At 22.4% G+C, this 13783-nt stretch overlaps 4 protein-coding genes across 4 annotated transcripts; all 4 read left to right on the top strand.

Annotated features, from left to right (window-relative positions):
* Positions 1–521: 521 nt before the first annotated feature.
* Positions 522–2747, top strand: PVVCY_0200960 (conserved Plasmodium protein, unknown function; the record flags this gene model as incomplete). Its single annotated transcript, XM_008628117.1, has 1 exon — positions 522–2747. One exon carries the CDS (start codon positions 522–524, stop codon positions 2745–2747), a length of 2226 nt encoding a protein of 741 aa, XP_008626339.1.
* Positions 2748–4514: 1767 nt separating this feature from the next.
* PVVCY_0200970 (nucleoside transporter 4, putative) lies at positions 4515–5984 on the top strand (the record flags this gene model as incomplete). Its single annotated transcript, XM_008628116.1, has 2 exons — positions 4515–5376; positions 5560–5984. The coding sequence occupies 2 exons, from the start codon at positions 4515–4517 to the stop codon at positions 5982–5984; spliced, it is 1287 nt and encodes a 428-aa protein (XP_008626338.1).
* Positions 5985–7064: 1080 nt separating this feature from the next.
* On the top strand, positions 7065–10706 carry PVVCY_0200980 (vacuolar protein sorting-associated protein 51, putative; the record flags this gene model as incomplete). The annotated part of the gene is made up of 1 exon (XM_008628115.1): positions 7065–10706. The coding sequence occupies one exon, from the start codon at positions 7065–7067 to the stop codon at positions 10704–10706; it is 3642 nt and encodes a 1213-aa protein (XP_008626337.1).
* Positions 10707–11392: 686 nt separating this feature from the next.
* Positions 11393–13058, top strand: PVVCY_0200990 (vacuolar protein sorting-associated protein VTA1, putative; the record flags this gene model as incomplete). The annotated part of the gene is made up of 7 exons (XM_008628114.2): positions 11393–11498; positions 11598–11669; positions 11821–11919; positions 12019–12264; positions 12347–12529; positions 12729–12800; positions 12991–13058. 7 exons carry the CDS (start codon positions 11393–11395, stop codon positions 13056–13058), a joined length of 846 nt encoding a protein of 281 aa, XP_008626336.2.
* Between the last annotated feature and the right edge of the window lie 725 nt (positions 13059–13783).

Consider the following 13783-nt stretch of genomic DNA (forward strand, 5'->3'; position numbering starts at 1 on the left):
TTTAATTGCCTTTTAGTTAATTTTTTAGCTAGTTTGGTAAATTAATTTATTTGAAAAAAATATTTAGCCATATGCAAACAAATAAAGAAAAAAAAATATGAACTGTTCATAATTTTTTCTTTTAAATATAAGTAAAATAATTAAAGCTATTTTTAAAATTACATGTTAGTGGGATAGAATGAAAGACTTAATGATAAACATATTAAAATATTTTCAACGTGCTTAGTGACATTTTTAGGGATATATATTTTTTTTTCCCCCGAAAAATGTATAAGTAGAAAATGTTTGTATGGTTAATTATGAAAATATAAAGGTGATATATTTTAGCTGCTTCAAACTATTTGCGGAAAGATAAATAATCTAGGATAAACACATTTACATATGTACATAAGCTTGATTGGCTTTTTATGCAGTTAGCCCTCGGATTGTTCGAATGAGTATATATGTGAAGAGAGTATAGCTATAAATCTTTCCAGACTGGCAAATGCATATATATTTTCTTTTTTTGGTGATTCAGTATAATGTACATACAATATAGACTATTCAGTGAGCACTCCTTATGGAGAGTATTAGAAATAAACAAAAGTGAGAATTATATTTTGGTTAGCGAGCTAAAAAATATAATAAGAAAACAAAGTAATATAAATTATAATAACAAAATTGACATATACTTTTCATTATACCAAAATGAAGATGAAGAGGATATAAATAAGAAAACGCGAAATATTTCAAAAGAAATAAAATATTTAGATGTGGATGATAAAATATATAATGGGAATAAAATACTTGTACATAGAGATGTGAAAAAAAAAAGTACTGTTCATGATATAACACATATAGCTAAAAAAGAAATAATATTAGATGTTGAAGAGAAACAAAAAGTAAATTTACCAAATGAATTTTTATGTAAAATATGTAATTATATGTTAATAGAGTCCTATATTATAGTGTGTAATAATAATTGTGGTTATTCAGTTTGTAAAAGTTGTATATTATTTTATATATTTAGTTGTATAATTAAAGAAGATGAAAAAAAAAAAAATTATATTGATATGTCTTTAGTAAAAAATGATGAAAATATAATAAAATGCCCTATTTGTAAAGGAGTATTAAAATATTGTATTGTAAATAAAAAAATGGAACTAACTTTAAAAAAATTACAAGATGAACGAAATGATATAGATTCGTTTAATTTTATTATTCAAGAAAGAAATAATAAATTTGGAAAAATAATTGAAAAAATGAAAATACAGAATTTTGATTATTCAAGTATAGAAAACCGTACCAATGATGGCACAAATATTAACACATTATTTAATAACCATATTTTTAAAACGATTGAAGAAAAATATATATACTCAACTAATAATAATAATAATAAAATAAATGAACAAATAAAAATTGAAGAAAAAACAATTTTAAATCATTTTATGTACTTAATGGATAGTAATAAATTAAATTCAATGAAAGAATATCAAATGGTTTATATAGATTTTGATAGTTGTATATTTGATACTATACAAAAAATGAATATAAAAAATATTTCTGAGCATATAAATGGAAGTCAATCACTACAAGATATATTAGACCCAGACGAAAGAGGGAATACTATGCCTAATATAGCTTATGCTTCTGGAGGTACAAACAAAATAGATAATAAAAGGTTAGATCCTATAAAATATGGGAAAAATGAAAATATGAATAATAATCCATATAGTGGAGTTACTACTGATCAAAATAATGGGCAAGAAGAAATAGATGAAAAATTATATACTAAAAATAAAACATATATTATTCCTATATCGTTTGTTGGTGGAGAGACTTCATATTCTTTAATTGGTGTTTTTTATATTAGTGATTTAGTTACTTCGTTTAATAATGGAAATTCTAGAAATCGAAATGAAAAAGATTTGAATAATAAAATAGAAAATTTCATGATGAAATGGCATGCAAATGAGAGTGGTGGAAATAATATCAATAAAGAAAATATTATGAGCAAACTAAAAAATGGAGATATATATAAGGTAGAATATGTGAATAAATATGAAAAGACATGTTTAATTCCAGTAAGGAAACAGCCATTATATAATATTGTAAATACAAAAAGAAATAAAACAAAAAAAAAAACAAATATCGAAATTGTGCTTGAGTTTAAAAAATTTATGGAAGTAGTTTTAACTGTTGATAATTATATTAGGTATGGTAGTAGACCAAATAATTATGAAATAAAAAAGGTGACTACATCGACAGGGGATGATATATCTGGGGATATTGGAATGGTTGGTGGGTTAAATATTCCATTTAATAATATGGATGAAAATGAAAAAAAAAATATGAACGTTCAGAAAAATAAGGAAATACAAGATATTTCATATATGATTGGAAATAATCAAGATATGAATTCTCAAATAAATTATGAAGGGATTTTACAGCCTAATTATTCGTCTGAAAATATTTATATTTTAACAAAACATAGTGAATTTCAAGAAATATACGAAATCTTATATAGTACAAAAGTTGCCCCAGTTTCTATACAAAATAATTTTAATATAAATAATCCTTATGCTGATTATTGTGCTATACTTCCTTTTTTAACAAAAGAAGAATTTTTATTTTTTAGAAAATTACAACGTATTTATAAAGAAAAATACTTGAAAAGGTTGTACAAGCATGTTAAGGAAAACAATTTGAATATAAACATCTTTTCGAATGCGGTTAATTCGATATTCTTTTCGACAATTAGGTAGGTAGTAGAGGAATGGAAGGGCCCCAAAAAGGGGTAGCTAGCCAATGAATAAAAAATAGCTAATTGTATAAAAAAATAGCTAATTGTATAAAAAAAATAGCTAGCTAAAATTCAAAACCCGGGATGAATATCGCTATCTATATGGCTATGATATCATGATGTCTTTGCACACACTTATATGTGTATTACGCAAAGATTTTTCATTTTTTTTTCCATTAAACTAGGTATATATATAATAGTCCAAATTTGTTTAGTTTAAGAAATACATTATTCCTAATGTTTTTATGTTGGTATTATGAATTTTTAAAAGCATAAAATATATGATTGTTTTATTATTGTTGTTGTATTTTTTCTTTTTTTAAAACAATTAAAAAGTTTATAACTTTATAAAATATAATTTTTATTCACTCCACTCGGGTTTATAATTCAGCATGTAATTTAGTTATTTTTATTATACAACTATATATTTTCCAGAGATATTTCCCTTTTCGTTTTCAATGGACTTATCTTGGTACTACCAATTGATAAAAAATGTTATTATGCATAAACTTATCAAAGAATGGTAAATATGTAAATTAAAAATTATGTTAATATATGGATGGATTTATATAAAATGGGTCATTCTATATTCATATTTGTTTACACAAAATTATTATGTTGTATAAAGAATGATAAACCATAAAATAAAATAATGATTAAATATGTTAAATTCAGGCTAAAACAAAACGCGCAAATTATGCATGTATATATATTCAGGTTTTACTTCAATCTTTCGATTTATATGGAAACTTGTGTTAAAAAATATGCAATTTATTTTTGTTAGAACTTAAAAAAATAAAAAGTGGCAACAATATAAAAATGGTATAACGATAATAGTTACATAATGGATAAATGGGATATGACCAACTATATGTATATTTAGTAAATATAAGTGCTTGTGTGTGTAAAGATATTATTTAAAGAAGGTAATTATTTATAATTACTAGTATTAATAAAGTAGCAACACAATAGTTATATTTGTTTTTGCATTTATGTTTCCTATAATAGGGAAAATATTATTTTCACTTTTCATTTTGATTATAATATATGTTTATTGGATATAATAAATATTAAAGGGAAGGTTTTAAGTTTTCAGTATTCCATTGTTTTAATAAATATTTTTTTCCTTACATGATCAAAAATAAAACGTCACATTTATATTTTTCAACTTTATCTAAAATAATTATTATTCATTTGCCATAATGTGGCATGTTAGTTTTTATTATATATAATTTTTTTAATTATTCGAATTTGGAATTAATATTTTCATTTTATTTTAATTTAAAATATGTTTATAATATATTTTATGGTTTTATATAACCAATATATAATTTGTTGTAAATTTGTTTTAAAAATCGATATACTCGATAAAATTTAATCATAAAAACCAATAAGTATATATGTATAAATATTTTTGCATATATGAAAGCATATTTAATATGTATAGTTTTTTTTTATTTTAATGTGTGGTTTTAAAAAGAAGTATTTGAGTTTTATTTAGTGTTTATATAGTGTTTATTTTTATTTATATTTTAAATGAAAGTATAGTTTTTATATACCTCCTGGGCAGATAAAATAAGAGCAATAGATACAAAATATATTAACACGTAAGTATAATTATACAGTAATATATTCTGTGGACTAAGGAAAATATACATACCAAGAAGTTTGCCTGTAATCAGTTCAGCTTCGCCTAATATATTTTTCAATATATTATTAAAGGGGAAAAATGGAATATAAATTGGAAAGGCGTGAAGAGCATAAAATAGAATTTATGTTCTTTTTAATAGGATTATTATTAACCTTACCAACACATGTTGTAGTTAATATATCATTTTTAATTAATAGTATTTACAATGAAGAAATATTTGTTACAATTATGGGAATATTATCAGGATGTATGATTGGAGCATCAGCATTTCAATTGGTAATACAAATAACATCATTTACATCAATAATAGTTAGTAATATTATAAATATAATTAATATGGGATTGTTGCTAACACTTTTATGTGTTTGTAAAGCATCAAAATATTATATATATGGTATGTGTGCTATAATGGGTTTATTTATTGGATATTTATATTCGGCATGTACAAAATATTCTTTATTAGTTGGTTTAAAAGCAAATGGGTTTTTAGTTACAGGAATTAGTTTTAGCGCATTATTTGTTTTTACTATTAATACAATAATATCTTCTTTTATAATTGAAGATGGTAATATTGCGTCATATTATAAAACAATATTTCAATCTTTTGTTACAATTTTAATAATTGAATTTTGTGCATTGATGATTATATTATATATACAATATAATTCTACATTTTTCCAAGAACAAAAAAAAAAAATTGAATTTCCAGCATATAAATATCAAAATAAATTACTAAATGATGTAGAAAATGGAAAAAGAAATATGAACAGCAATAATAATTATGGACATAGTGGAAGTACAGGTTTTTTTAAATCTTTTAAAAGTTTATTTAATTTTTCAAATATAATTGATGGTGCAAGATTAATTAAACATTATTATATTTGTTTAATACCTATAAGTATGGCTATTTTAGTTACTTATATTGTTCATCCACATATGCGTAAGTTTATTAAAAAAAAAGCATATATACATATTTTATTTATTTGCATGTACAAGCAATAATTTATGACCATGTTAATAATTTTATGTGTATTTCCTGTATAGTAAATAGCGATTATATATATCCTAATTTTGCACACACATTGAAATATTTTTATATATGCATATTTTTTCAATTTTACAGTTCCGAACAGATTAGATAAAACAGTTAGCATAAATTATATGCTTTTGTTAACTTATCAAGCTAGTGACTTTATATTTATTCTTATAGTGACAGTATATAATCATGCTTTCCGATTTTTTAAACAGATATTTGTTTTAATATTAAGTATAGCCAGAATATTATTAATAGTTTTGTCTATTAAAATAAAGAATTCAAAAGAAGGTGATTTTATATACAAAACATGGTTTATAACTTTAGTAACTATTGTGTTAGGAATGACAAATGGATCTGTAATTAATATGAGCTATGAAAGAATACATGATTGCTTTAGAAATTCGAATAATAAAGAAAAAAAGGTAGCATTGGCTTCCTCTTTTTGTGCTTTATCTCTTTTGACAAGTTATGCATTAGCTCCTTGGATTTGCCATCTAGTTATAGATTTATGAGACACTAAATATTGCACATTGTTTTAATATATTCGAAAAAAAATAAGAAGAAGAATAATAATGATATTTTTTTTTACTAATATTATGCTTCATTTGTTTTTATTTTTTCTTCTTTAATTTGCATTTTACATATTTATTTGATCATGAATTTTATGTATTATATTTAATTTGTTTTTTTTAATTTTTTAAACACACTAGTGATAGTAGAATAAGCCACATTTTATTTGCCTATATTTGTATAGTTGTTTTAATATGAGTAATAGGAAATTTTGAAAAAGATTGTTAAGGCAGTATCAATGCGATATAATATTAGTTTAAGTTGATGGTATTTTTGTTTTTTACTGACTTTATGTAGTCACGTTATTAGTTATATATAGTGTGCATACTATTTTTTGGGGGTGTTAGTAAAAAATTATTGACTGTTGGAAATATACACTAAAATTTGTTAATACAAAATGAATGTTATTAAAAAGGAAGAGTAATAGTTATTTTTATCTAAAATAATTTATTCCCAAGCAATGATAAGTATTAAAAAAATAAAGAATTTATATTTTCATTTATAATAAGGGGTAGGCAGAATAAGCCCTTGTTATTTCACTTATATATATATTGATATAATAATTTATTGAAAACTGTTGAAAGGGACGGTGAAAAATAAGAGTAAAAAAAAAAAAAAAAAATTACGGCAAAAAAATAAAAGTAAAAATATATGACCTTATATGCATATGCTAAGAAATATTTACTTGCTTTGTGTTAGTGCTTAATTTTGTTCACCTTTAAGCAAAAATAAAAATAATAAAAAATAAATAATAATAAAAAATAAAAATAATAAAAAATAAATAAAAAAAAAAAATAATACCAAATAAATAGTAAGCAATTGGAATAATGAAATAAGGGCTTAAAGAGTACAGATATAATTGCTGTAGTTTATAGAACAGCATATTATATATAATAAAAAGGAATATGGACATATTTATTAATTTTGTAAAAAAAGATTTATAACAAGCTATAGACAAACCGACTAGTGTAATGACTTTCAGCTATTCATGATTATTTTCACACTTGTTTAAAAAAAAAAACATGATTAATAATTTAGGTAGCACAAGAGGGGAAAGGAGAAAGAGTGTTGGCAATTTACTTAATGAATATTATAATATAGAAAATGAGAGTAAAGAAATTGTAACAGATTTGAAAATTAAAAATAAGAATGAAAATGTTGTTAAAGGGTATGTGTCAAATACGAAGCTTCGAAAAGATGAGAGTGGAAATGAAAAGGACTTGGTTAGCTTGGAAAATGATGGCATTTTGAACAAAATGGATGAGCTAAATAAAAAAAGTAGTGAGTTTAATGCAGATATATATTTCCGTAGATTGCTAGAGAAATGTAATCTTGATGATTTAATAAATAGATCGAAAAAAATGGAAAAAGAAATAAAACAAAATGACAATTCAATACAATCTATAGTATATGAAAATTATAATAAATTTATATATGCAGGGGATACAGTAGTTTTATTAAAAAATAATTTTAAACAAGTAAAAGAAAAAATAAATTTAATAAATAAACATATAGATTATATAGATAACAGTTTTAAAAAAACAAATAAAAATACATCTAGTGAAATTGAACAAATAGAAAATATAATCCAAATAAAAAAATTATTAAAAAATATACACACTATTATGCAAACACCACAAAAAATGTATTCTTTAATTATTGAAAAAAAATATATTGAAGGATTAAAATTATTTATAGAACTTATTCCATTTTTACATCAAAATAGGCATATAAATTCATTTGTTTGTCTATATATGGATTGTAATAATTTAGCAAACATTGCATGCTCATTATATTTTAAGTTCCTTCATAATGCAACCCCAAATGTTGATGAAAAGGAAAATGAAAATGGTATAAGCGATGAAGTGAATAAAAAAGTGAAAGAAAACAATTTGAAAGATTCATTTCAAAAATTAACTTCATCTGTCATACCTAATGATACAATAGCCTCATGTTTTGAAGCTATTCTTTCTTATGGTAAAGAGAAAAAAGTAATGAGAAATCTGTTTATTCAAAATAGGATAATTGCTTTGAAATATTTGTTATGTAATATATTTAACCTAAAAAATTGTGGGCTTAACAATATGGAGGATGTAAAAAATTGTGGGCTTAACAATATAGAGGATGCAAAAAATGGTGAGCAGAATGAAGAAGATATTTTTTTCGTTTTAGAAAACAATTATAATATTGAAAAGACAAAAATAGGGTTGAAAACGTTTGAGAATGTCAGTATGTTGGTATATGAGCATTTGCTAGAATTTTTTTTTGAAATTATAGATAGCTATGAAAATGTTTTTTTAAAAAATGAAAATGGTAATAGCAAACTTACACATTCAGCTTATACAACTAAATTAATATATGAGCTAAATGAAGTAAGCATAAAAGAGTCAATAAGATCGGGAATTGTATATGAAAAAAAAAAAAAAAAAAATGATGAGCCTACAATATTAATGGATGTTGATAGTTATCATGAATTAAAAGAAATCTGGAATACTAATTGTGATGAAGAAGTTATTACAATTTTTATAAAAGGTTTTTTTCAAAGTTTGTTGAAACTAAAAATAGATTTATTATATGTATGTAACCCACCTGCAAATATGATTGTATGTTGTTTAAAAAAGTTAATAAATAATGTAAAGGAGAAGGAAAATGAAATGAAGAATAAAGAAAAAAAATTGTCTAATATTTTATCACCTATTTTAAATAGTTATATAAAAAAATTATTATATACAATTATGAAGACCCATTTTTATAAATTATGCTACGAAAATAATTTAAATATTATAAGCTTTTATAGAATGTGTAATAATAATGATATTAATTTTATAATTGAAAATAAAAATGAATTACATCATAAAATATTGTTAAATCTTTGTTTGGAAGTTATAGATTTAAAAATATTTTATGAAGAATTAAAAGAAATATCTTCAGATTTTTTTATAAAGAATGTCATTAACTTTGTAACGATTTATTTTATTTTTCTAAACAATTTTTTAAGTTCCTTCATGAATCAGTTTATATGTGTATATGATCGAGTGAGAGATGTCGAGAATGCAGATAGTAATTACGGAGAAGGTATATATGAAAATGTAGGTAGTAATTACAAAAACATATACAGTATTAATTGCGAGCTTGATGAAGTAAAAAATAAGAAAACCAAAATGAATGGATACAAAGAATTGTCTAACTATTTTTATAATTCTGTTGATATAAATAATGTAGAAATTCAAAATATTTTAAAAAAAAAAAAAAAAAAATTAAATGTAGAGTATAAAGAATTTATTACTAAACTGGTTGAAGAAAATGTATCTAAATTAAGCAAAATAAACAAAATAAATAAAATGAAAGAAATATATTTTTTATTAACTTTAGCATCAATATTTAATAATTTTAAAAAAGAAGGGATTTCAAAGATATTTACAATATTGTTAGATATATATAGTGCATCTAATCATTTAGTGAAAGGAAATAAAAAATTATATTTCTCCCACACTTTAGAATCTATTTTTTACAAAGATGTGTATCCCTTTAATTTAAAAACGGAAGTAAATACCATATGTAATGGCAAATCTTGTGATGGCTTAAAAGAAGCAAATTGCGAGGATGTCTATTCAAATGCCAATTTAGATAAGAATGATGAAATGCCCGTTTTGAAAGATGAAAACTGTTTAGATAAAAATCGTGGAGAAAGCGTTGATAATGGTTCAGGTTTGTATAGTGAGGGTGAAAACAAAATTGAAAATAATTTCGAAGGTAAAGAGAATGAGAGTGATTGGAGTGAAGGTACAAGTGATTTTAGTGAAAATGAAAAAATAAAAAAAGAAAAATCAACAAAAAGTATAAAAAAATTTGTTAAGCATATTTTTCATAATAAATGTAGTGAACTTGCAAATATATATATTTTTTATTGTGTAAATAAAATGTCTAATAATATTGAATTGTATTTAGAAAGATTGGGAAGAGATATAGAAGAGAATAGTAATATGGTTAGTTCAAACTTTTTATATATTTTAAAAAATGTAAATGATATATATTTTACTTTAAATTTAATTTTTGGAGGTGATAAAACAAAGGATATAAATAAGTATACCTACTTTGAGGAAGTATGTAAAAAAATAAAAAAAGAAATAAATAAAACAATCATTAAAGAAGATAATCAAACATGTGTAATTGACAATGATAGTAACAATTTTAAAGATGCAAATATGTTATCACCAAATAATGATCAATCAAATGGAGTAAACATAAAGGGAAGTAAAAATTTAGAAATATATATGTATAAGTTATATATAGGGAAAATGAAAAATTATAAAAAATATATAAAACTTCAAACTAAACAGATTATATTTATTATTATAAAAATCGTATTTAAGAACTATATGGAATATGTTAGGAATATACATATAAATGAATATATATATAAAAATTTAAAGATTGATTTTGTATTTTATTTTTATTTTTTAAAACATTATATTTCTAAAGATGATGAAAATTTATTATTTGTCATTCTCAATGATGTTTTAATTAGTGTTGTTGAAAAAATGAACAAACAAATCATTAGCTCTAATCATACAACTGTTTATCCGACTTATTTATTAGACACATTTTATTATGACATAGATAAAAATATAGATTTAATACAAAATAAAATTATAATAAAATAGCAAGTTACATTTTTTTTTTTGTTCATGAATATTATATATGTTGTGTATATTTTTCCATTTTTGTTTTGTTTATTTTGTTTTTTCAACTGTACAGTTTTGCAGTCGTTTTTTGATTTTTTAACTTTTATATTTACTAACTTTTATATTTTTTAACTTTTATATTTTTTAACGTTTTTATTTTAAAAATATATAACATTTTTTAAAGTGTGTAAATTGATTATATGGTATAGTAGGCTAAGCAAGCCAATGGGATAAAACTCATACCAGCATTTGTATGTATACACACATTTTTAATAAACTTAAAATGGAATACTTTAAATTTTAGATTTAATAAAATATATAATTTTATGTTTTGTAAAATTGGAATTAATCATATGTTATATCTGTCATTTATTCTTCTTATATTTTAAGGATTTAAATTTTTTTTTTTTTTTAATTAGTAAAATTGTAAGGTAAAAAATAAATAGCTGATGGAAGAAGGATAATTAACAAAGGTTGAAAATATTTTTTTAGGATATAAATTAAATAAAATTAAATGTCTTAACTATATTAAATAATATTGAGGAAAGGAAATTAAAATAAATAGTAAAATTGTAAGCTAGCACATTTGTATGTATCGATGAATATAAATAAGGTTACTATAAAAATTAATACAATTCTTTGGACTTATATAATATAAAATAAAAATGGAGGAAAATAAGGAAATAAATAAAAAGGAAACCAAACCAAATATGAAACAAATTAAGTTTATTTTAAAAAAATCCGAAGAGCTTGAAAAAAAACATTCATTAGGTATTTTAAAACAACCTGTGTGTGCATAGATATGTGTTATTTTACTCCTATTACATATTCTTTTTTTTTGGGGAAAAAATATTTTGGTTTTATATGCAGCTTCTTTCCTATGCGTCCTCTACGTTTCCGAGCAGTTGAACGATTATGTAAAAAATAATTACAGTGATACAGGTAAAGTAATAAATGTAAAAAGGTCAGATATTTGTATATGGTGTACACCACTTTAAGAATAAAGGAAGCATTTCCTAATACTTTAATGTGTCTTTTTTTTATTTTATAATTTGAATATATATATATATATATTTAATCTAAATTTTTGAAGAGGCAAAAAATCTTTTATTAAACTGTGTGGAGAAAGCTGAACGGATCAGACCAACTTTTGACTCTCTCGATTATAGCAAACTAGCTGATTTGTGTAAACGTAATAATTTAAAAAAAAAAAAAAATATGTGTATGTTTTACACACATTTATAAGGTAGACTTTTATTTTTATTATACTCTTTTTCCGCATTTTGAATAGAATTATTTTTAGCAGCTGACAAAAATGACCGAACTGATGAAATAACAAACAAAACAATACATATGTTTTTCACTGCGCAAATATTTTATGAAATATTAAATCATTTTCAAACATTAAATGATGATGAGAAAAAAAAATATTTATATGCTAAATATAAAACAATTTATATAAAAAAATGTTTTGATAATAGCATAAAGCCTGAGCCTGGGTCTCCAAAACCAGAACGTGAAAAAGACCAATCAGAAGGTAAGAAAAATAAGCATACTCTTAAAATATGGTATTCATATATTATGCATATATTATGTCTATGTGTTTATAAATTTAGCAGAGTCATATGAGGAAATGCCAATAAATCAAGAAGAAAAAAAAGAAGACATACAAAAAGACCAAAGTGATGAAGAACAAATGTGGGTAAAAAACGATATTTGGGGTGAAGAAGAAAATTATTTATCATTTCCAAAAAATGGAGATTCAAATTTGTTATTTAACAATACGGATAATAGTAAAATAGGTTAATAATCCATAGTTATATGATATATTTGTTCTGCTATTTTTATAGCCTTTAACATTTTTTTCAAAACAATTTTAAAATGAAAATTTGCCTGACAAAGTCAGAAATATATGAGCATTTCACCTGACATATGTGTGCAAAATAACTCTATATATATACATGCATACATATTATTACACATTTTTTGAAATATTTACAGGTGAAAACAATAAAAATGGGAAAAATGTGGATATTTCTAAAAGCCTTAAGCATTCTCAATATGCTACAAATGGTAAGATACCACATGAAATTGTTTATACAATTTTATTGATTATTGCATGTACATGTTCATAATATATTATATAACATGTAGCTAAATTTTGAAGAATAATAAAGCTACAATATTTTGATTTCTCCTTGCTTATTCATATGTTTTTGAATTCATATATTTATTTGTTTATTTTCCCCTTTGGGGTCCCCAGCTTTAATGTTCGAAGATGTAGTTACAGCAAAGAAGGAGTTAAAACTTGCTTTGTCATATTTGGAATAGTTGTACATAATTTTATTATTTTTAACATGAACATGAAATAATTAAAAATAGTCAAAATAATTAATATTTTATAAATAAAAGGGGAAGCAATAGAAAGATGGACACCCCAATATAGTGTTGAAAATTTTAAGCTAATAAATACATAGTATAGAATGAATATTATAATATGTAATACATTGAATGTTTCAAAAAATGTTAATATTTTCCATAGTATTTTATGAAAAATGTTTGATTTATTTAATACTTTGTTAAAGCGCACACACATGCGTATGCATGTTTGATGGCTGTAAAAAATACCAATGTAGATATACAAATATTTCCTTAAGTTTTGTATTTTTGCACAATTTTTTGCATATGTATATATATATATAACTTATGACCATAGCAACTATTTAGTTGAATGGTTTAATTTTCATTATTTTGTTAATAATTTTATTAAAAAAAAAAAGAGGTAGCTATTATTAAAATATGGCTTTTATTCTGACCTGTTCATAAATATTTTGTAAAATATAAAAAGGCATTATTTTTTACATGCTTAAAGTATATATAAAATTTTTTATCAGAATTGTGTGAAAAATTGAAGGAATAAATGCATAGATATATATGTTTTTTACATGTATGCTCTTATATTGTAATAGTACATTTGGGGGAGTAGAAAACATTTATGAATATTGTAAAATTGTGAGAAGTTTTTTTGAAAAAATAATAAAAGAACAAATAATTTA

This window comes from Plasmodium vinckei (genome assembly GCF_900681995.1).
Source record: "Plasmodium vinckei vinckei genome assembly, chromosome: PVVCY_02".
Classification (NCBI taxonomy): Eukaryota; Apicomplexa; class Aconoidasida; order Haemosporida; family Plasmodiidae; genus Plasmodium; species Plasmodium vinckei.